At 38.3% G+C, this 24227-nt stretch overlaps 2 protein-coding genes across 14 annotated transcripts in view; both read left to right on the top strand.

Moving 5' to 3' along the window:
* Window positions 1-18161, top strand: part of LOC114156864 (gastrula zinc finger protein XlCGF57.1-like) — a 205320-nt gene extending 187159 nt beyond the window's left edge. For 5 of the 12 annotated variants that reach the window (XM_028037396.1, XM_028037399.1, XM_028037398.1 and 2 more), the window contains one exon: window positions 8986-18161. In XM_028037396.1, the coding sequence (XP_027893197.1) occupies window positions 8986-18068 (9083 nt within the window). In that variant the 3' untranslated portion in view covers window positions 18069-18161. Of the gene's footprint in view, window positions 1-24; window positions 194-740; window positions 1061-2258; window positions 2877-4168; window positions 5989-8316 lie in introns of those variants that run through there. The other 7 variants (XM_028037405.1, XM_028037404.1, XM_028037401.1 and 4 more) reach the window with 6 other exon arrangements.
* The window catches only part of LOC114156905 (gastrula zinc finger protein XlCGF57.1-like), a 44188-nt gene that overhangs the window by 11371 nt on the left and 8590 nt on the right, over window positions 1-24227 (top strand). The window contains exons 1-2 of one of the 2 annotated variants that reach the window (XM_028037514.1): window positions 95-129; window positions 23310-23373. In XM_028037514.1, the coding sequence (XP_027893315.1) occupies window positions 118-129; window positions 23310-23373 (76 nt within the window). In that variant the 5' untranslated portion in view covers window positions 95-117. Of the gene's footprint in view, window positions 1-94; window positions 130-23286; window positions 23374-24227 lie in introns of those variants that run through there. The other variant, XM_028037515.1, reaches the window with a different exon arrangement.

The following is a 24227-nucleotide window of genomic DNA, read 5'->3' as shown; positions in this document are numbered from 1 at the left end:
AGTATTTGAGTGTTTAAAGTAAAAATGTCTTCAGTTCAGCCTCAGAGAGAGTTTATCAACGAGCAGGTAACTCCTGCTGGAGAAACATTCACAGAGTGGAAAGAAATCAACGTTAAGATGGAGGAAGAGATGGAGGATCAGCGCAGACTGATGGATTTTACCCGGATACCGATGATCATCTTACACCGGATAGGTACGAAACACCTTCACGTTTTACTGATGACATGAGGCGCGAAACGGACAAAAGCTGGAGGAAATACAGGAGACAGATTAAAGGAAACAATGTTTGAAACTGAATTAGGATGAATGTTTTACTAAATTAACTGATAAGACAGAAACAGAGCGCTGGTTGGACTTATTCCATAAATGCATCAGCGTTTCCTATGGCAGGCCGTTCTATCATTAAATGGGCTTTACCAAACTTTCATTCTGTATATCTGACATTAGCTTCCGACTAGATATGTTTAAACAATATAATTATAATATAATAATAATAATATAATTATGGCTTTGATCAGACAAAATATGTCTTTGAGGTATATTTAATTACATCCTAACTAGAATAAATGACATCAGATTTACCATTAATATGGTGGTTTCAATTCAAGATATCTATAGTATATTACTATCTGAAGCACATACTTCATATAATCAAATTATGACTAGTCAAAGTAAAGTTGAGTTATCCCACTTTTTGTTCCAAATATATGTTTTGTCTAATTGTGAAATAAAATAATTATTCAGTGTGTTTACTTTTATCAAACAATTTATTAATCCTTTTCAGCGTTAATGCATTTCAATATTTTTTACTTATACTAGTTGACGTGTTTTTCTGTAGAGGCTGCAACTCTCAGCAGGGAGCAGAAATCGGTTGAACAGGATGTGGTTAACCGCACTCTGCTGCAGAGACAGCCTGCGGTGTTTGTTCCACTTTGACAGTTCAGCAGCTCACTTCTTCATATCAGGCTCCTGGAAACTGACGAGGACAGATAGTTTTCACACCCTGCGGTTTAAACTATTGAACCCAGGGCGCCAGGAAATAAGAATATGATCAAAGCAGGTATTGGAAACTAAACCTTGTCCTTCATTACTGAGTTGTGGTTACTGAGTATGTAAAGATGTTCCGTCTGATCACCTTTCTGACAGAAACTAAGTGTTTTTCTTTTCTTTGAATATGTATATCTCTTAAGTTTCTTAGTATTGTTGACACCTCCCAGGTTGTGCATGAAGAGGTTATAAAGTTAGAGTGTGCCTCTGTTAGAGTTTAGAACTCTACCAACAGCATTACTGTTGTTTGTTCTCCATCTATAGATCCAAATAAACCTGTTTTTGTTCTCTAATTTTGATCTTGGTCTCAGAGTTTTTTCAAACTCCACATAATCACAGCGTTATTATAGATATCTTAAAATATATCTAATCATAAACTAATTTCAGATTTTGGGCCACAGGTAGACAAGGATAAAGGAGGCAGAGAAACTGTTCAATAAACAGGAGAAGGATTGATTCTGGGTTTTATATCTTTATTGAAAGACCAGCAGCGTTCGTAGACTCTGCAACTGAAACTAGTCAGAGGCAGAGAACAGAAATGAGATGCACACAATTATCTCTACACGTCACACTTAACTGCACATAAGTGTGAGAAAGATAAACGAAGGAAAACCGACTGTAGTCGAATGCAGAACTGATGGACCGGTTTGGAGTTGGAGTTGAGGTTGCAGTGCACAGCGGTCTCAACGTACAGCAGAGCGATGCTGAGGTGTGAAGGCCGATTGAGGTTCCAGTAACAAAGAACTGCTGCTAATGCAAAGGAGGATTGATATGGACTTAGTCGAGCTGCTGTGTGAATATTTGTCAGGGAGCCACTCAGTTAACATATTGGCATTTTGTTTGCTCACCTGGATGTCCAGGACATGTTTTGACTGATATCTAGTTCATTAGAAGAATCACTTTTGTTAAGTTATTTTTCCAAACTTACAGTTAAAGTGAGATATCTACATATGCAGGTTTTTAAAAAAAAACACATGCACATTTTTCCTCATGGTCAGAAGATAAATTGGACCTGCACTTAGAATTACCAAAATCTCTTATTTGCTATATGCCAGAAAACATAGGAAGAATGTCAATAATTTGTTTTGACCGATTTTCATACATAAAACTTTCCAGTTTTAGAAAAAGTTGCATAGATGCATAAAGGTATTAACGTTAAAGGTTGACTATTTGACTCAAAATTAAAGTTTTTTTTGTGTGTTTTGGTCCAGATCTCCGTCAGTGCTGGGCGTGTAAAGACGACGGGGTTCTCAATGAGCTCAGCAACCTGGAGGGCAACTCCACTTTAGAAGAGCAACCAGAACATCAACAGTTCAAAGAGGAAGAGAAGCAACTCTGCATCAGTCAGGATGAAGAGCAGCTTGTACTGAGACAGGAGACTGATGACATTTTGGTGATTCCTTCTAAAACGCACAGAATCCGCAATGAAACAGAACCACAGAGGAACCAACTCATCTCTCATGGCTCTTCTGAGGATGAGAACCAGGATCAGGAAAAAAGCAATTGTGAAGACTCAGGAAAAAAGAGAGATAAAAAACAGAAACGTAAGAGGTATCAGAAAACCAAACAGCAGAAAGGTAAAACTGAGAGTTCAAAACAGACAACACAGAATAAAGCTCATCCAGACCAAAAACAATATTCTTGTAAAATCTGTGATGAAGCCTTTTCTCAAAGCAGTTCCTTGACAACACACATGAGAACTCACATGGACAAGAAGCTTTTCACATGTTCAACCTGTGGAAAAAGCTTCCAAAACAAATCTCATTTGCTTCGTCACATGATGATTCACACAGGAGAGAAGCCTTTTTCATGTGTGACTTGTGGAAAAAGTTTCATAACCAAACCTGAGGTAGTTAGTCACATGAGGATTCACACAGGTGAGAGGCCTTTTTTATGTGTGACCTGTGGAAAAAGCTTCCAAAACAAATCTAATTTGCTTCGTCACATGAAGATTCACACAGGAGAGAGGCCTTTTTCATGTGTGACTTGTGGAAAAAGTTTCATAACCAAACCTGAGGTAGTTAGTCACATGAGGATTCACACAGGTGAGAGGCCTTTCTCATGCGAGACCTGTGGAAAAGGATTCCGGTCCAAGCCTCCGTTACTTCATCACAGGAGGATTCACACAGATGAGAGGCCTTTCTCATGCGAGAACTGTGGAAAAGCATTCCGGTCCAAGAATGAGTTACTTCGTCACATGAAGATTCACACAGATGAGAGGCCTTTCTCATGTGTGACCTGTGGAAAAAGTTTCAGAGTCAAAGGTAAGTTACTTTTTCACATGAAGATTCATACGGGTGAGAGACCTTTCTCATGTGTGATATGTGGAAAACGTTCCATAACCAAATCTCAGTTAGTTGTTCACATGAAGAATCACACATGTGAGCAGTCTTTCTCATGTACGCACTGTGAAAAAAGGTTTACTAGTAAAGCAAACTTAAATAGTCACATGGATATTCACACAGGTCAGAAGCCTTTCTCATGTGGGACTTGTGGAAAACGTTTCTATCGACAATGCATTCTAACTTGTCACATGAGAATTCATACAGGTGAGAAGCCTTTCAAATGTACAAGCTGTGGAAAAAGTTTCAGAAACAGAAGTGGTTTATATCGTCACATGATGACGCATGCTAATGAGAAGCCTTACTCTTGTGGGACTTGTGGAAAAAGGTTCCGTCAAAAAGGCACTTTAACTAGTCACATGAGGACTCATACAGATGAAAGGCCTTTTTCATGTGGGACCTGTGGAAAAAGTTACAAAAATAGAAACAGTTTAATTGGACACATACAGACACATACTAGTGAGAAGCTTTTCTCTTGTGGGACCTGTGGAAAAAGGTTCAGTCAAAAAAAGCATTTAACTTCTCACATGTTGACTCATACAAATGAGAAGCCATTCTCTTGTGGGACCTGTGGAAAAAGTTTCCATATAAAACGTTATTTAAATGATCATATGAGGACTCATACAGGTGAAAAGCCTTTCTCTTGTGGGACTTGTGGAAAAAGTTTCCACCAAAAAAACATTTTAACTTCTCACATGAGGATTCATACAGATGAGAAGGCATTTTCTTGTGGGTTTTGTGGAAAAAGTTTCCGTTGGCAAAGCAATTTAACTAGTCACATCATTCTTCACACAGATCAGAAGCCTTTTGTATGTGGGACTTGTGGAAAAAATTTCCGTTGGCAAAACAGTTTAACTGATCACATGAAGACTCACACAGGTCAGAAGCCTTTTGTATGTGGGACTTGTGGAAAAAGTTTCCGTTGGCAAAGCAATTTAACTGGTCACATGAAGACTCATACAGGAGGATCAGCCTAATCTGACCCTCAAGTACCAAAACACAATAACTCACAGCTTGGAAGCAGAGTAATTACAGCTGGGTAACATTTCTATAATGTAGCAGCTTGGAGAAGAAAACCAGTTGAAATAGGACGTTTAACAAACAAAACTTTCACTCTATTCTGTCAGTTTTGTTTTTTTATTTAAAATTGTTTTTAAGTAAGATATTTAGAGCTTACAAAGTTATGCATGAATTTTTAATGTTTTTTTTTTTGTCCAGTGAGATATTAGTAGTCTGTTTATCTCTTGAAGTAACAATGGATTTGAATGTTTTCAGATTTAGACTTGTAAAGCTGTTATGTACATTGTTTGTACTTTGTTTTATTTCATTCATTTTGGTCAGAGGATGCATGTTAGCTGTTACTATATGAACTGTTGGCGTAGGTATATTTAGATTAAAATGTATTCTAAATTTGAATCTAAATATATATTAGTTTTTCCATTACTTTCTCTTAAGTTTTTTGATTCAGGGAGAAAATACTGTTGATCAGATGATGGCAACAATGCAGACATTTCTACGTTTTGCTAACCTAGTTAGCGTAACGTAGGTTTCATCATAATACAGTTATGATGAAACCTGAGATGTTTTCCCTTTTTTGTTAAAACATCTACATTGACTTTATTCTTGCTAAGTTTACTGTAAACTGAAGTATTTCTTTCATTCATTTGACTTTTATTTTATCTGTAACACACTATTTGTTTGAGAAGGTTTTTATTATTTAGGATGTTAGAAAATGTATTGTTGATATAGACTCAATTTCAGATAGAAATGTGACTAGGAAAAACTGTTTCTATATCATTCTTGTATAATAAATTTTTTTGGATTGGGACCAATGTAAAAGTTCCTGCTTCTTGAGTCTTTTCTCTCATAATTTCTCCCAAGTATCTCTTTTTTTAAACATTCTTTATTTAAGAACATGCATTATTATGAACCCATCATATATGCATCTATGTACATGTATGTACACAAATGATACAACAGCAAAGAAAAAAGTATTAGTGTCTCGACAAACATTTAATTTCAGGTGGCTCAGCGTGTACGTAAGTTCATTTCTTAACTTTTTGAAACATAAAAAATTACAACACAGGATCCACTGTGTTGGTTTTTTGACATTATAGATGATGAATAATCGCAAAAAGGCGCTCAAATAAATTACAAACACACATAAAAAAAAAAAAAAGAAGTAAATGTAACGCGGGTGAAACAGCAGCGGTTTAGTGCCTCATCTATCTGGAAGCAGAGAAACCACATCCGGAATTAGTCACGTGGTACGGCCCGCTCGTGCAGTTTCAAACGTCATATTCTGTTTCAGGAACAAAAGCTTCATAAAAATCCTCCTGGTTTACTCGACACGTGTCCGGAAGCCACGGCACAGAAAGAACGTCGCTAGTTTTAGGTAAATATCTGAGTATTTGAGTGTTTAAAGTAAAAATGTCTTCAGTTCCGCCTCAGAGAGAGTTTATCAACGAGCAGGTAACTCCTGCTGGAGAAACATTCACAGAGTTTAATGAAATCAACGTCAAGATGGAGGAAGAAATGGAGGATCAGCGCAGACTGATGGATTTTACCCGGATACCGATGATCATCTTACACCGGATAGGTACGAAACACCTTCACGTTTTACTGATGATATGAGGCGCGAAACGGACAAAAGCTGGAGGAAATACAGGAGACAGATTAAAGGAAACAATGTTTGAAACTGAATTAGGATGAATGTTTTACTAAATTAACTGATAAGACAGAAACAGAGCGCTGGTTGGACTTATTCCATAAAGTGCGTCAGCGTTTGCTATGGCAGGCCGTTCTATCATTAAACGGCTTTACCAAACTTTCATTCTGAATATCTGATATTAGTTTCCGACTAGAAATGTTTTATCTATAGTGTATTACTATGTGAAGCACATATTTTATATAAGTAAATTATGACTAGTCAAAGTAAATTTGAGTTATCCCACTTTTTGTTTCCGACTACTCACAATTCAAATCCAAACGATAAGCAACACCATTGTTCTGTCTATGGGGTTTGCAGAGCTGAGAAACCAGCAAATAAACATTTTACAAGTAAATGAGACGAGTTCTTGTCTTGGTCAGAGTGTTTTGAGCTGCAGGCTGTGTAACTCACTGCATTCACTCCTGGCTGGTAAGCAAGTAAAATATGTAAAGAGACAAATTTTGGGGATTTTTGTCTTTCTGATTCTTTTTGACTGAGTTTGTCTAACATATATTTTAATTGATTTTATGTATTTTAGCATGGTGTCCTTAAGCGTTAAGAAATGTGCCTATAAATAAAATGTTTGATTATTAATTATCTGAAATATTTTTCAGGCAATAATTCACTTTAGATATCTTGAATTGAAACCTCCAGGCAGCATAATTGTAAATCTGACTACATTTATACTTTTCAGAATTCCATTGAAGATGTTTCAAATACATGTTTTGTCTAATTGTGGAATAAAATAGTTATTCCCAGTGTATTTACTTTTATCAAACAATTTATTAATCCATTTAAGCATTAATGCATTTATATATTTTACTTATACAAGTTGAAGTGTTTTTCTGTAGAGGCTGCAACTCTCAGCAGGGAGCGGAAACCAAAAAAAGGGGATAAAGGAGGCAGAGAAACTGTTCAATAAACTGGAGAAGGTTTGATTCTTGTTTTTATATCTTTATTGAAAGACCAGCAGCGTTCGAAGAATCTGCAACTGAAACTAGTCAGAGGCAGAGAACAGAAATGAGATGCACACAATTATCTCTACATGTCACACTTAACTGCACATAAGTGTGAGAAAGATAAGCGAAGGAAAACCGACTTTAGTCGAATGCAGAACTGATGGACCGGTTTGGAGGTGGAGTTGAGGTTGCAGTGCACAGCGGTCTCAACGTACAGCAGAGCGATGCTGAGGTGTGAAGGCCGATTGAGGTTCCAGTAACAAAGAACTGCTGCTAATGCAAAGGAGGATTGATATGGACTTAGTCGAGCTGCTGTGTTAATATTTGTCAGGGAGCCACTCGGGTAAGAAAATTGGCATTTTGTTTGCTCACCTGGATGTCCAGGACATGTTTTGACTGATATCTAGTTCATTAGAAGAATCACTTTTGTTAAGTTATTTTTCCAAACTTACAGTTAAAGTGAGATATCTACATATGCGGGTTGTAAAAAAAAAACACAATCACATTGTTAACCCCAAAAAATGATTTAGGACCAGGATTCAAAAGGCAGAACAAAAACACAGCTTTATTAAAGAAAAAAACCTGCGCAGGGGAGAGGATGTGTGTATCTAGACACTATCAGACAGACTCTCTCATATATCACACATACTGTCAGTTTTTATACACATCTTTAGACGCCGAGGTGGCGCAAAACAATTCCTGGAAGTCGAACAAAACAAAACACCTCTTAGAAGAAACAAACTCCTTAAAATCTCTCAGAATCAATTGCTGGGCAGAAATACATTCAAAATGGAGCAAGTTGTGACATCTCAAGCTGATTTAGAAAAACTTGCAGGCTTTGTGGTTGGCGTTTCCTGTCAGCAAGTTCCTGTGACCGGAACATGCGGCTTTGAGCAGAAAGACACTTTAACTGAGCAGAAAGACACTTTAACTTGTATACATAAAACACACATGATAAATGAATAAATTGGTTAATACAAAGAAATAACAGTGTGAATAATTATTTCATTCCACAACATTTTTTCCTCATGATCAGAAGATAAATTGGACCTGAACTCAGAATGACCAAAATCATTTATTTGCTAAATGCCAGAAAACATAGGAAAAATCTCCATAATACGTTTTGACTGATTTTCACACATAAACATGTAATTTAAGAATAATCTTAAAAAAGCTGATTAGATGCATCAAGGGATTAAAGTGAAGGGTTCATTGTTTGACTTGAAATTAGAAGTTTTTGTTTTGTGTTTTGGTCCAGATCTCCGACATTGTTCTGTGTGTAAAGACGACGGGATTTTCAATGACCTCAGCAACCAGGAGGGGATCTTCACTTTAAAACAAGAAGAACCAGAACATCAACAGCTCAAAGAGGAAGAGAAAGAACTCTGCATCAGTCAGGATGAAGAGCAGCTTGTGCTGAAGCAGGAGACTGATGACATTTTGGTGATGCCTCTTAATGTGCAAAGAATCCACAATGAAACAGAACCACAGAGGAACCAACTCATCTCTCATGGCTCTGCTGAGGATGAGAACCAGGATCAGGAAGGAAGTGATTCTGAGGACTCAGGGGAAAAGAGAAATGAAAAACAGAAACGTCAGAGATATCAGAAAATCAAACGGCAGAAAGGTAAAACTGAGTGTTCAAAACAGAAAACACACAAGAAGGCTCAGCGAGACCAAAAACAACATTCCTGTGAAATCTGTGATGAAGCCTTTTCTCAAAGCAGTTCCTTGATGACACACATGAGAACTCACATGGACAAGAAGGTTTCCGCATGTTCAACCTGTGGCAAAAGCTTCCAAAACAAATCTCATTTGCTTCGTCACATAATAATTCACAGAGGAGAGAAGCCCTTTTCATGTGTGACTTGTGGAAAAAGTTTCATAAAGAAAGCTTATTTAGTTACTCATATGAGAAGTCACACAGGTGAGAGGCCTTTCTCATGTGGGACATGTGGAAAAGGTTTCTTAAGTAAACCTAATTTAGTTAGTCACATGAGAAGTCACACAGGGGAGAAACCTTTTTCATGTGTGACCTGTGGAAAATGCTTCCAAGTCAAATCAAGCTTACTTCGTCACATGATGATTCACACAGATAAGAACCCTTTCTCATGTGTGGCTTGTGGAAAAAACTTCCGAAACAAATTTACTTTTCTTCGCCACATGACGATTCACACAGGAGAGAAGCCTTTTTCATGTGTGACTTGTGGAAAAAGTTTCATAACCAAAGCTGAGTTAGTTAGTCACATGAGAAGTCACACAGGTGAGAAGCCTTTCTCGTGTGTGACCTGTAGAAAAAGCTTCATAAGTAAATCTAATTTAGTTAGTCACATGATGATTCACACAGGTGAGAAGCCTTTTTCATGTGTGACTTGTGGAAAAAGTTTCGTAACCAAAGCTCAGGTAGTTACTCACATGAGAAGTCACACAGGTGAGAAGCCTTTCTCATGTGTGACGTGTTTTAAAAGCTTTCCATTGAAATCTTATTTACTTCATCACATGATGATTCACACAGGTGAGAAGCCTTTCTCATGTGTGACCTGTGGAAAAAGTTTCATAAGTAAATCTAATTTAGTTAGTCACATGATGATTCACACGGGTGAGAAGCCTTTTTCATGTGTGACTTGTGGAAAAAGTTTTGTAACCAAAGCTCATGTAGTTACTCACATGAGAAGTCACACAGGTGAGAAGCCTTTCTCATGTGTGACATGTTTTAAAAGCTTCCCATTGAAATCTAATTTACTTCGTCACATGATGGTTCACACAGGTGAGAAGCCTTTCTCATGTGTGACCTGTGGAAAAAGTTTAATAAGTAAATCTAATTTAGTTAGTCACATGATGATTCACACGGGTGAGAAGCCTTTTTCATGTGTGACTTGTGGAAAAAGTTTCATAACCAAAGCTCATGTAGTTACTCACATGAGAAGTCATACAGGTGAGAGGCCTTTCTCATGTGTGACATGTGGAAAAAGTTTCATAAGTAAATCTAATTTAGTTAGTCACATGATGATTCACACAGGTGAGAAGCCTTTTTCATGTGTGACTTGTGGAAAAAGTTTCATAACCAAAGCTCATGTAGTTACTCACATGAGAAGTCATTCAGGTGAGAGACCTTTCTCGTGTGTGACCTGTGGAAAAGGCTTCCCATGCAAATCCGGGTTACTTCGTCACATGATGATTCACACAGGTGAGAAGCCTTTCTCATGTGTGACCTGTGGAAAAAGTTTCATAAGTAAATCTAATTTAGTTAGTCACATAATGATTCACACAGGTGAGAAGCCTTTCTCATGTGTGACCTGTGGAAAAAGTTTCATAAGTAAATCTAATTTAGTTAGTCACATGATGATTCACACAGGTGAGAAGCCTTTTTCATGTGTGACTTGTGGAAAAAGTTTCATAACCAAAGCTCATGTAGTTACTCACATGAGAAGTCATTCAGGTGAGAGACCTTTCTCGTGTGTGACCTGTGGAAAAGGCTTCCCATGCAAATCCGAGTTACTTCGTCACATGATGATTCACACAGGTGAGAAGCCTTTCTCATGTGTGACCTGTGGAAAAAGTTTCATAAGTAAATCTAATTTAGTTAGTCACATGATGATTCACACAGGTGAGAAACCTTTTTCATGTGTGACCTGTGGAAAATGCTTCCAAGTCAAATCAAGCTTACTTCGTCACATGATGATTCACACAGATAAGAACCCTTTCTCATGTGTGGCTTGTGGAAAAAACTTCCGAAACAAATTTACTTTTCTTCGCCACATGACGATTCACACAGGAGAGAAGCCTTTTTCATGTGTGACTTGTGGAAAAAGTTTCATAACCAAAGCTGAGTTAGTTAGTCACATGAGAAGTCACACAGGTGAGAAGCCTTTCTCGTGTGTGACCTGTAGAAAAAGCTTCATAAGTAAATCTAATTTAGTTAGTCACATGATGATTCACACAGGTGAGAAGCCTTTTTCATGTGTGACTTGTGGAAAAAGTTTCGTAACCAAAGCTCAGGTAGTTACTCACATGAGAAGTCACACAGGTGAGAAGCCTTTCTCATGTGTGACGTGTTTTAAAAGCTTTCCATTGAAATCTTATTTACTTCATCACATGATGATTCACACAGGTGAGAAGCCTTTCTCATGTGTGACCTGTGGAAAAAGTTTCATAAGTAAATCTAATTTAGTTAGTCACATGATGATTCACACGGGTGAGAAGCCTTTTTCATGTGTGACTTGTGGAAAAAGTTTTGTAACCAAAGCTCATGTAGTTACTCACATGAGAAGTCACACAGGTGAGAAGCCTTTCTCATGTGTGACATGTTTTAAAAGCTTCCCATTGAAATCTAATTTACTTCGTCACATGATGGTTCACACAGGTGAGAAGCCTTTCTCATGTGTGACCTGTGGAAAAAGTTTAATAAGTAAATCTAATTTAGTTAGTCACATGATGATTCACACGGGTGAGAAGCCTTTTTCATGTGTGACTTGTGGAAAAAGTTTCATAACCAAAGCTCATGTAGTTACTCACATGAGAAGTCATACAGGTGAGAGGCCTTTCTCATGTGTGACATGTGGAAAAAGTTTCATAAGTAAATCTAATTTAGTTAGTCACATGATGATTCACACAGGTGAGAAGCCTTTTTCATGTGTGACTTGTGGAAAAAGTTTCATAACCAAAGCTCATGTAGTTACTCACATGAGAAGTCATTCAGGTGAGAGACCTTTCTCGTGTGTGACCTGTGGAAAAGGCTTCCCATGCAAATCCGGGTTACTTCGTCACATGATGATTCACACAGGTGAGAAGCCTTTCTCATGTGTGACCTGTGGAAAAAGTTTCATAAGTAAATCTAATTTAGTTAGTCACATAATGATTCACACAGGTGAGAAGCCTTTCTCATGTGTGACCTGTGGAAAAAGTTTCATAAGTAAATCTAATTTAGTTAGTCACATGATGATTCACACAGGTGAGAAGCCTTTTTCATGTGTGACTTGTGGAAAAAGTTTCATAACCAAAGCTCATGTAGTTACTCACATGAGAAGTCATTCAGGTGAGAGACCTTTCTCGTGTGTGACCTGTGGAAAAGGCTTCCCATGCAAATCCGAGTTACTTCGTCACATGATGATTCACACAGGTGAGAAGCCTTTCTCATGTGTGACCTGTGGAAAAAGTTTCATAAGTAAATCTAATTTAGTTAGTCACATGATGATTCACACAGGTGAGAAGCCTTTTTCATGTGTGACATGTTTTAAAAGCTTCCAATTGAAATCTAATTTACTTCGTCACATGATGGTTCACACAGGTGAGAACCCTTTCTCATGTGTGGCTTGTGGAAAAAACTACCGAAACAAATTTACTTTTCTTCGCCACATGACGATTCACACAGGAGAGAAGCCTTTTTCATGTGTGACTTGTGGAAAAAGTTTCATAACCAAAGCTGAGTTAGTTAGTCACATGAGAAGTCACACAGGTGAGAAGCCTTTCTCGTGTGTGACCTGTAGAAAAAGCTTCATAAGTAAATCTAATTTAGTTAGTCACATGATTATTCACACAGGTGAGAAGCCTTTTTCATGTGTGACTTGTGGAAAAAGTTTCGTAACCAAAGCTCAGGTAGTTACTCACATGAGAAGTCACACAGGTGAGAAGCCTTTCTCATGTGTGACGTGTTTTAAAAGCTTTCCATTGAAATCTTATTTACTTCATCACATGATGATTCACACAGGTGAGAAGCCTTTCTCATGTGTGACCTGTGGAAAAAGTTTCATAAGTAAATCTAATTTAGTTAGTCACATGATGATTCACACGGGTGAGAAGCCTTTTTCATGTGTGACTTGTGGAAAAAGTTTTGTAACCAAAGCTCATGTAGTTACTCACATGAGAAGTCACACAGGTGAGAAGCCTTTCTTATGTGTGACATGTTTTAAAAGCTTCCCATTGAAATCTAATTTACTTCGTCACATGATGGTTCACACAGGTGAGAAGCCTTTCTCATGTGTGACCTGTGGAAAAAGTTTCATAAGTAAATCTAATTTAGTTAGTCACATGATGATTCACACGGGTGAGAAGCCTTTTTCATGTGTGACTTGTGGAAAAAGTTTCATAACCAAAGCTCATGTAGTTACTCACATGAGAAGTCATACAGGTGAGAGGCCTTTCTCATGTGTGACATGTGGAAAAAGTTTCATAAGTAAATCTAATTTAGTTAGTCACATGATGATTCACACAGGTGAGAAGCCTTTTTCATGTGTGACTTGTGGAAAAAGTTTCATAACCAAAGCTCATGTAGTTACTCACATGAGAAGTCATTCAGGTGAGAGACCTTTCTCGTGTGTGACCTGTGGAAAAGGCTTCCCATGCAAATCCGGGTTACTTCGTCACATGATGATTCACACAGGTGAGAAGCCTTTCTCATGTGTGACCTGTGGAAAAAGTTTCATAAGTAAATCTAATTTAGTTAGTCACATGATGATTCACACAGGTGAGAAGCCTTTTTCATGTGTGACTTGTGGAAAAAGTTTCATAACCAAAGCTCATGTAGTTACTCACATGAGAAGTCATTCAGGTGAGAGACCTTTCTCGTGTGTGACCTGTGGAAAAGGCTTCCCATGCAAATCCGGGTTACTTCGTCACATGATGATTCACACAGGTGAGAAGCCTTTCTCATGTGTGACCTGTGGAAAAAGTTTCATAAGTAAATCTAATTTAGTTAGTCACATGATGATTCACACAGGTGAGAAGCCTTTCTCATGTGTGACCTGTGGAAAAAGTTTCATAAGTAAATCTAATTTAGTTAGTCACATGATGATTCACACAGGTGAGAAGCCTTTTTCATGTGTGACTTGTGGAAAAAGTTTCATAACCAAAGCTCATGTAGTTACTCACATGAGAAGTCATTCAGGTGAGAGACCTTTCTCGTGTGTGACCTGTGGAAAAGGCTTCCCATGCAAATCCGAGTTACTTCGTCACATGATGATTCACACAGGTGAGAAGCCTTTCTCATGTGTGACCTGTGGAAAAAGTTTCATAAGTAAATCTAATTTAGTTAGTCACATGATGATTCACACAGGTGAGAAGCCTTTTTCATGTGTGACATGTTTTAAAAGCTTCCAATTGAAATCTAATTTACTTCGTCACATGATGGTTCACACAGGTGAGAACCCTTTCTCATGTGTGGCTTGTGGAAAAAACTACCGAAACAAATTTACTTTTCTTCGCCACATGACGATTCACACAGGAGAGAAGCCTTTTTCATGTGTGACTTGTGGAAAAAGTTTCATAACCAAAGCTGAGTTAGTTAGTCACATGAGAAGTCACACAGGTGAGAAGCCTTTCTCGTGTGTGACCTGTAGAAAAAGCTTCATAAGTAAATCTAATTTAGTTAGTCACATGATGATTCACACAGGTGAGAAGCCTTTTTCATGTGTGACTTGTGGAAAAAGTTTCGTAACCAAAGCTCAGGTAGTTACTCACATGAGAAGTCACACAGGTGAGAAGCCTTTCTCATGTGTGACGTGTTTTAAAAGCTTTCCATTGAAATCTTATTTACTTCATCACATGATGATTCACACAGGTGAGAAGCCTTTCTCATGTGTGACCTGTGGAAAAAGTTTCATAAGTAAATCTAATTTAGTTAGTCACATGATGATTCACACGGGTGAGAAGCCTTTTTCATGTGTGACTTGTGGAAAAAGTTTTGTAACCAAAGCTCATGTAGTTACTCACATGAGAAATCACACAGGTGAGAAGCCTTTCTCATGTGTGACGTGTTTTAAAAGCTTTCCATTGAAATCTTATTTACTTCATCACATGATGATTCACACAGGTGAGAAGCCTTTCTCATGTGTGACCTGTGGAAAAAGTTTCATAAGTAAATCTAATTTAGTTAGTCACATGATGATTCACACGGGTGAGAAGCCTTTTTCATGTGTGACTTGTGGAAAAAGTTTTGTAACCAAAGCTCATGTAGTTACTCACATGAGAAGTCACACAGGTGAGAAGCCTTTCTCATGTGTGACATGTTTTAAAAGCTTCCCATTGAAATCTAATTTACTTCGTCACATGATGGTTCACACAAGTGAGAAGCCTTTCTCATGTGTGACCTGTGGAAAAAGTTTAATAAGTAAATCTAATTTAGTTAGTCACATGATGATTCACACGGGTGAGAAGCCTTTTTCATGTGTGACTTGTGGAAAAAGTTTCATAACCAAAGCTCATGTAGTTACTCACATGAGAAGTCATACAGGTGAGAGGCCTTTCTCATGTGTGACATGTGGAAAAAGTTTCATAAGTAAATCTAATTTAGTTAGTCACATGATGATTCACACAGGTGAGAAGCCTTTTTCATGTGTGACTTGTGGAAAAAGTTTCATAACCAAAGCTCATGTAGTTACTCACATGAGAAGTCATTCAGGTGAGAGACCTTTCTCGTGTGTGACCTGTGGAAAAGGCTTCCCATGCAAATCCGGGTTACTTCGTCACATGATGATTCACACAGGTGAGAAGCCTTTCTCATGTGTGACCTGTGGAAAAAGTTTCATAAGTAAATCTAATTTAGTTAGTCACATGATGATTCACACAGGTGAGAAGCCTTTTTCATGTGTGACTTGTGGAAAAAGTTTCATAACCAAAGCTCATGTAGTTACTCACATGAGAAGTCATTCAGGTGAGAGACCTTTCTCGTGTGTGACCTGTGGAAAAGGCTTCCCATGCAAATCCGGGTTACTTCGTCACATGATGATTCACACAGGTGAGAAGCCTTTCTCATGTGTGACCTGTGGAAAAAGTTTCATAAGTAAATCTAATTTAGTTAGTCACATGATGATTCACACAGGTGAGAAGCCTTTTTCATGTGTGACATGTTTTAAAAGCTTCCAATTGAAATCTAATTTACTTCGTCACATGATGGTTCACACAGGTGAGAACCCTTTCTCATGTGTGGCTTGTGGAAAAAGTTTCATAACCAAAGCTGAGTTAGTTAGTCACATGAGAAGTCACACAGGTGAGAAGCCTTTCTCGTGTGTGACCTGTAGAAAAAGCTTCATAAGTAAATCTAATTTAGTTAGTCACATGATGATTCACACAGGTGAGAAGCCTTTTTCATGTGTGACTTGTGGAAAAAGTTTCGTAACCAAAGCTCAGGTAGTTACTCACATGAGAAGTCACACAGGTGAGAAGCCTTTCTCATGTGTGACGTGTTTTAAAAGCTTTCCATTGAAATCTTATTTACTTCATCACATGATGATTCACACAGGTGAGAAGCCTTTCTCATGTGTGACCTGTGGAAAAAGTTTCATAAGTAAATCTAATTTAGTTAGTCACATGATGATTCACACGGGTGAGAAGCCTTTTTCATGTGTGACTTGTGGAAAAAGTTTTGTAACCAAAGCTCATGTAGTTACTCACATGAGAAGTCACACAGGTGAGAAGCCTTTCTCATGTGTGACATGTTTTAAAAGCTTCCCATTGAAATCTAATTTACTTCGTCACATGATGGTTCACACAGGTGAGAAGCCTTTCTCATGTGTGACCTGTGGAAAAAGTTTAATAAGTAAATCTAATTTAGTTAGTCACATGATGATTCACACGGGTGAGAAGCCTTTTTCATGTGTGACTTGTGGAAAAAGTTTCATAACCAAAGCTCATGTAGTTACTCACATGAGAAGTCATACAGGTGAGAGGCCTTTCTCATGTGTGACATGTGGAAAAAGTTTCATAAGTAAATCTAATTTAGTTAGTCACATGATGATTCACACAGGTGAGAAGCCTTTTTCATGTGTGACTTGTGGAAAAAGTTTCATAACCAAAGCTCATGTAGTTACTCACATGAGAAGTCACACAGGTGAGAAGCCTTTCTCATGTGTGACATGTTTTAAAAGCTTCCCATTGAAATCTAATTTACTTCGTCACATGATGGTTCACACAGGTGAGAAGCCTTTCTCATGTGTGACCTGTGGAAAAAGTTTAATAAGTAAATCTAATTTAGTTAGTCACATGATGATTCACACGGGTGAGAAGCCTTTTTCATGTGTGACTTGTGGAAAAAGTTTCATAACCAAAGCTCATGTAGTTACTCACATGAGAAGTCATTCAGGTGAGAGACCTTTCTCGTGTGTGACCTGTGGAAAAGGCTTCCCATGCAAATCCGGGTTACTTCGTCACATGATGATTCACACAGGTGAGAAGCCTTTCTCATGTGTGACCTGTGGAAAAAGTTTCATAAGTAAATCTAATTTAGTTAGTCACATGATGATTCACACAGGTGAGAAGCCTTTCTCATGTGTGACCTGTGGAAAAAGTTTCATAAGTAAATCTAATTTAGTTAGTCACATGATGATTCACACAGGTGAGAAGCCTTTTTCATGTGTGACTTGTGGAAAAAGTTTCATAACCAAAGCTCATGTAGTTACTCACATGAGAAGTCATTCAGGTGAGAGACCTTTCTCGTGTGTGACCTGTGGAAAAGGCTTCCCATGCAAATCCGAGTTAATTCGTCACATGATGATTCACACAGGTGAGAAGCCTTTCTCATGTGTGACCTGTGGAAAAAGTTTCATAAGTAAATCTAATTTAGTTAGTCACATGATGATTCACACAGGTGAGAAGCCTTTTTCATGTGTGACTTGTGGAAAAAGTTTCATAACCAAAGCTCATGTAGTTACTCACATGAGAAGTCATTCAGGTGAGAGACCTTTCTCGTGTGTGACCTGTGGAAAAGGCTTCCCATGCAAATCCGAGTTACTTCGTCACATGATGATTCACACAGGTGAGAAGCCTTTCTCATGTGTGACCTGTGGAAAAAGTTTCATAAGTAAATCTAATTTAGTTAGTCACATGATGATTCACACAGGTGAGAAGCCTTTTTCATGTGTGACTTGTGGAAAAAGTTTCATAACCAAAGCTCATGTAGTTACTCACATGAGAAGTCACACAGGGGAGAAACCTTTCTCATGTGTTACCTGTGGAAAAAGCTTCCAAGACAAATCTAGTTTACTTCACCACATGAAGATTCACACTGGAGAGAACTAGGCCTGTCGCGATAAACAATAAATCAATTTATTGCACAATAAATGAAAACTACCGACGTCATTTTAATTAACGGCTTTATCATTTCTTCCGGCCTTTTTCTTTCTGTTGATGACACTGAATAAAAAAAGGCTGAACTTTGGTGCTCTCCACTGACTCCTCCTTTCCTCATTTCCTTAGTGTAAAGCCCAGTGCACACTACATGATCTTAGAGCTGTCGGCCCATTTTCAAAACCTGAGAGACCGCACATTACCCGACAGAAATCCTAGGTATAATGGTTCGATCGGGTTCGTTCCTGCCGTGTGGTGTCCAACAATGGGCACAAAATAATGGCTACAAGTTCAGTGAACTAATTTTAAAACCAGGCATTAATCAATGCTTTACTACAATCTACCTGCAATGCATATGGCTGGTGTCAGCGTAAAGTCCTGACTGAATGAAAATCATTATAACCTATTTATGTCACGTTAACGAAGAACAGCTGAAAAGTTACCGGGTTTATCAACTGCGGTAGCAATTTCGCTCCAACTCCTCCCCTTGTCATTTCTATATTCTTTGCATGTTGAATAAACATTAATGTTGTTTCCACATATCATCTCCAATGTCCGCTGGACTTCGGGTTGCACTGTGTCAGCTGTTTGGGATTCCCCTCTGTAATTTCCCCTCAGAAAGCACAGAGGAGAATCCACGCTTTCTGATTTGCTGCCTGTCACATTCAATGGGCTGTGTTAAGCTCCCAGTGGGGAAAACCCCTGATTTGGATCAGAGCGGCAACGATGATCTACCGTAACACACCACACACTATGATCGGCTGCGAAATCGCAAGCGACAATCTTAGAGAATGGCCAACGTTCTAAGATTGTAAGGGCAAAAAATCATGTAGTGTGAACTATTGCGTCGGACGTGCCCATTTTCTCTATTTGAATCTAATGATTACTGAAGGGCAATATAGTATATAGACTTCATAAATAAAAACTTCTTGAATAAAAACTAAACAATCAATCAATCAATCCAATTTTATTTGTATAGCACATTTCAGCAGCAAGGCATTTCAAAGTGCTTTACATCATTACAAACACAGAATCACAAAGCAATATAGAATCAATCATTAAGTCAAGTTCCATCAATAAATTTGTAATTGATTACATTTGAAATACAATTCTAAACAGGTAGGTTTTCAGTTGAGATTTAAAAGAAGTCAGTGTTTCAGCTGTTTTACAGTTTTCTGGAAGTTTGTTCCAAATTTGTGGTGCATAGATGCTGAAAGCTGCTTCTCCTCGTTTGGTTCTGGTTCTGGGGATGCAGAGCAGAACCAGAACCGGAGGACCTGAGAGGTCTGGAAGGTTGATACAACAACAGCAGATCTTTAATGTATTGTGGTTAGGCCTGTCGCGATAAACGATAAATTAATTAATCGTATGATAAATTAAAACCATCTACGTCATTTCAATTATCGGCATTATCGTCTCTTCCGGCCTTTTTCTCTTTCTGTTGATGACACCGAATGAAAAAAGGCTCAACTCCGGTGCTCTCCACTGACCCTCCTTCCTCATTTCCTTAGTGTAAAGCCCAGTGCACACGACACGATCTTAGAGCTGTCGGCCGATTGTCGGCCGATTTTTAAAACCTGACAGACCACACATTAGCTGACAGAAATCCTAGGTATAACGGTTCGATCGGGTTCGTTCCTGCCGTGTGGTGTCCAACAATGGGTACAAAATAATGGCTACAAGTCCAGTGAACTAATTTTAAAACCAGGCATTAATCAATGCTTTACTACAATCTACCTGCAATGCATGTAACTAGTGTCAGCGTAAAGTCCTGACTGAATGAAAATCATTATAACCTATTTACGTCACGTTAACGGAAAACAGCTGAAAAGTTACCGGGTTTATCAACTGCGGTAGCAATTTCGCTCCAACTCCTCCCCTTGTCATTTCTATATTCTTTGCATGTTGCATAAACATTAATGTTGTTTCCACATATCATCTCCAATGTCCGCTGGACTTCGGGTTGCACTGTGTCAGCTGTTTCGGATTCCCCTCCGTAATTTCCCCTCAGAAACCACTGAGGAGAATCCGAGCTTTCTGATTGGCTACCTGTCACATTCAACAGGCTGCGTTAAGCTCCCAGTCGGGGAAAACCCCTGATTTGGATCGGAGCGGCAACAACGATCTACCGTAACACACCACACAATCTTAGAAAGACCAACTTTCTAAGATTGTTGTAAGGGGAAAAATAGGAGCAAAAAATCATGTAGTGTGAACTATTGCATCAAGTAGTCGATGTGCCCATCTTCTCTATTTAAATCTAATTATTACTGAAGGGCAACATATTATACAGACTTCATAATCTGTACTCTTTTGGTTGAATGCAGTATTTCTTTCCACTTTGGCTTTATGTTGTTTAGTTTTTATCAAGTACATTTTTTGTTAATGGAGACTGAGAATCCATTTTGTTTTTGGTTGTTTTGTTTATTTTGTTTATCAGTTCCAGTGTTAAATATTCTTTTGAAAATAAAGTGTATCTATCTTTGGCAGGAAATCACATGCATTATTATGTCATTTCCATTAAATCAGTGTAAAAAGGTCTTCAAACAATATTATCGTTTATCACAATAATTTTTGAGACAATTAATCCATCCATTCATTTTCTTTACACCCTTGTCCCTAGTGGGGTCGGGAGGTGCTGGTGCCTATCTCCAGCTAATGTTCCAGGTGAGAGGCGGGTTCACCCTGGACAGGTCGCCACTCTGTCGCAGGGCAACACAGAGACAGACAGGACAAACAACCACAATTTAGAAAGACCAATTAACTTGACAGTCATGTTTTTGGACTGTGGGAGGAAGCCTGAGTTCCCAGAGAGAACCCACGCATGCACAGGGAGAACATGCAAACTCTGTGCAGAAAGACCCTGGGCCGATAATCGAACCCAGGACCTTCTTGCTGCAAGGCAACAGTGCTACCAACTGCGCCACTGTGCAGCCCTGTCGAGACAGTTAATCGCTCAGCAAAATGTGTTATCGTGACAGGCCTAGATAGAAGCCTTTTTCATGTATGACTTGTGGAAAAAGTTTCATAACCAAAGCTTAGGTAGTTGTCACATGAGGAATCACACAGGTAAGAAGCCTTTCTCATGTATGCGCTTGAGTAGTACAAAAGGTAAAAAAGGTTTACTAGTAGAGCAAATTTAAATAGTCACACGGCGATTGGCACCATTTTGATCTTGCATTAGAAAATAAGGCATTGGTTATCACTTCGTTGTTGTTTCATCTGGTTCTTCTCAGTTTCTACTTGATCTATCTGACTCCAAATTCAGCTGAAATTGACTCTTAGTTTACTTTCATATTATGTTCTGCAGGTTAAGTGTTGCATATGCTTGACAGAACTGTCTTACATAAATTATCATATGAGGACTCATACAAAAAGCTTCCACGAAAAAACATTTTAACTTCTCACTTGAGGATTCAAACAGATGAGAAGGCATTTTCTTGTGAGACTTGTGGAGAAAGTTTCCATTGGCAAAACAATGTAACTGTTCATACAGGAGGATCAGCATAATCTGACCCTGAAGTACCAAAATACAATAACTCACAGTTTGGAAGCAGAGTAATTACAGCTGGGTAACATTTCTATAATGTAGCAGCTTGGAGAAGAAAAGCATTTAGCTAAAACACAAGACTTTCACTTTATTCTGTCAATTTTATCTTTTCATTTAAAATGTTTTTAATGAGATATTAAGAGCTTATGAATTTGTGTTTTTATGTTTTTTGTCTAGTGAGATATTAATAATCTGTTTATATCTTGAAGTAACAATGGGTTTGAATGTTTTCAGGCTTAGTCTTTTAGAGCTGTTATTGTATGTCTTTCCTTGTACTTTGTTTTATTTCATTCATTTTGGTCAGAGGATGCATGTTAGCTATTACTATATGAATTGTTGGTGTAGGTATATTTAGATAAAATGTTTTATTCTAAATTTGAATCTAAATATATTTTTTTCCATTACTTTCTCTTGAGTTTTTGATTCAGGGAGAAAATACTGTTGATCATATGATGGCAACAATGCAGATATTTCTACACTTTGCTAAGTTATGATGAAACCTGAGATGTTTTCCTTTTTTTGTTAAAACATCTGCATCGACTTTATTCTTGCTAAGTTCACTGTAAATTGAAGTTATATTTTATTCATGTGACTTTCTTAAATTCTATAAAACAGTATTTGTTTGAGAAATTTTTTATTGTTTAGGATGTTAGAAAATGTATTGCTGATATAGATTCAATTTCAAATAGAAATGTGACCAGCAAAAACTGTTTCTATATCATTCTTGTATAATAAAGCTTTTTTTTAACCAAGTTTGTCATTTTTCAGTTCAGTAGTGGATTGAGACTGATGTAAAAGTTCCTGCTTTTTGAGTCTTTTCTCTCAGAATTTCTCCCAAGTATCTCTTTTTTTTTTAACATACTTTATTTAAGAACATGCATTATTATGAACCCAGCATATATGCATCTATGTACATGTATGTTTAGCACATAGAGTTCTAACTTAATGCAGATTTTTTTCCTTTTTCTGTTCAAATTGTCAACCCACCACAATTTACACGCCACTTCATACTTTTACCCACATTTGGCCAGTGGCGGTGCTAATTTCCACCCCTGTGTGAAACTAAATTTGGTTTTGCTGTTGAATGTGTTAGTATCACCTAGTCTGTAGAACTAAATAATTACTCAGTACAGGTGGCTCAGTGTGTATATAAGTTAATTTGGACACAACACTTAACTTTTTGAAACATTAAAAATTACAACACAGGATCCACTGAGTTGATTTTTTTTTTTTTACATTATAGATGATGAATAATCTCAAAAAGGCGTTCAAATAAATTACAAACACACGTAATAAAATCCTAAAACAAGTAAATGTAACGCGGGCGGAACAGCAGCGTTTTAGTGCCTTATCTATCCGGAAGCAAACAGAGGAACCACATCCGGAATCAGTCACGTGGTACGGCCCGCTCGCGCGGCTTCAAACGTCACATCCTGCTAAATTAACACAAGCTTCATAAGAATCCTGGTTTAGTCCACACGTGTCACGAAGCCTCGGCACAGAAATCACGTCGCTAGTTTTAGGTAAATATCTGAGTATTTGCTGTGAAAATCTCTTCAGTTCCGCTTCAGAGAGAGTTTATTAACTAGATGTTAACTCCTGCTGGGGAAACATTCACAGAGTGGAAAGAAATCAACGTCAAGATGGAGGATCAGCGCAGACTGATGGATTTTACCCGGATACCGAAGATCATCTTACACCGGATAGGTACGAAACACCTTCATGATCCCAGACATTGTGTCTGGGATCATAAAACCGTTGAAGTACAACTCAAAACCAAGTCTTTCTCGCTCTGCATTGCCCCCCCCCCCCACACACACACACACATATAGACTCATTGCCATAGCAACCGACAATAACGCCCCTAGTAAAACATTAAAAATATTGAGAACATTCAGTCTGTTGCAGTGGTATGGTTTTAGGCTTAATGTTTATTTTGCAATCATTAATAAGTGATTGCTTTGGTAAGAGGAGAAAACTCTAAATATATCGCTGCACGTTACTGTATGGCTAGCTCCATGGCTAGCTCCCTGTTACTGTCTCTTACTCTGCAGTTGTGGAGTCACAGTGTCTGGGATCATGAGCGCCCCCTGCCATGAGGCAAGAGAACTGCCTGCCTCACCTCGAATCTGTTCTTGTTTAGTTTCTGATCGCTCCTCAGCACACGAAACACGTTACACACACAGTTGGCAACATAAAACCACTGAACATTATATACATAAGCTAAATAATGGAAAATCAGTTCATATATTAAATGTTTTTTAACCATTTCATTGATGACGTACCAACAGGAGGAACATGCTCCCATAGAATGGCAGCCAGTGCCGTTGGCGAGAGGTTGGTCCATCTAAGGTGAAGCTCAGCTCGCTGCTGAATCACCAGCTTCGCTTCCAATCATCCATCCATCCATCCATCTTCTTCCGCTTATCCGAGGTCGGGTCGCGGGGGTAGCAGCTTCAGAAGGGAGGCCCAGACTTCCCTCTCCCCAGCCACTTCTTCTAGCTCCTCCGGGGGAATCCCGAGGCGTTCCCAGGCCAGCCGAGAGACATAGTCCCTCCAGC

Source organism: Xiphophorus couchianus, chromosome 14 (genome assembly GCF_001444195.1).
Source record: "Xiphophorus couchianus chromosome 14, X_couchianus-1.0, whole genome shotgun sequence".
NCBI classification, from domain to species: Eukaryota; Metazoa; Chordata; class Actinopteri; order Cyprinodontiformes; family Poeciliidae; genus Xiphophorus; species Xiphophorus couchianus.
Note: the sequence above shows the minus strand (reverse complement) of the source record. Positions and strands in the feature narration are given on the sequence as shown.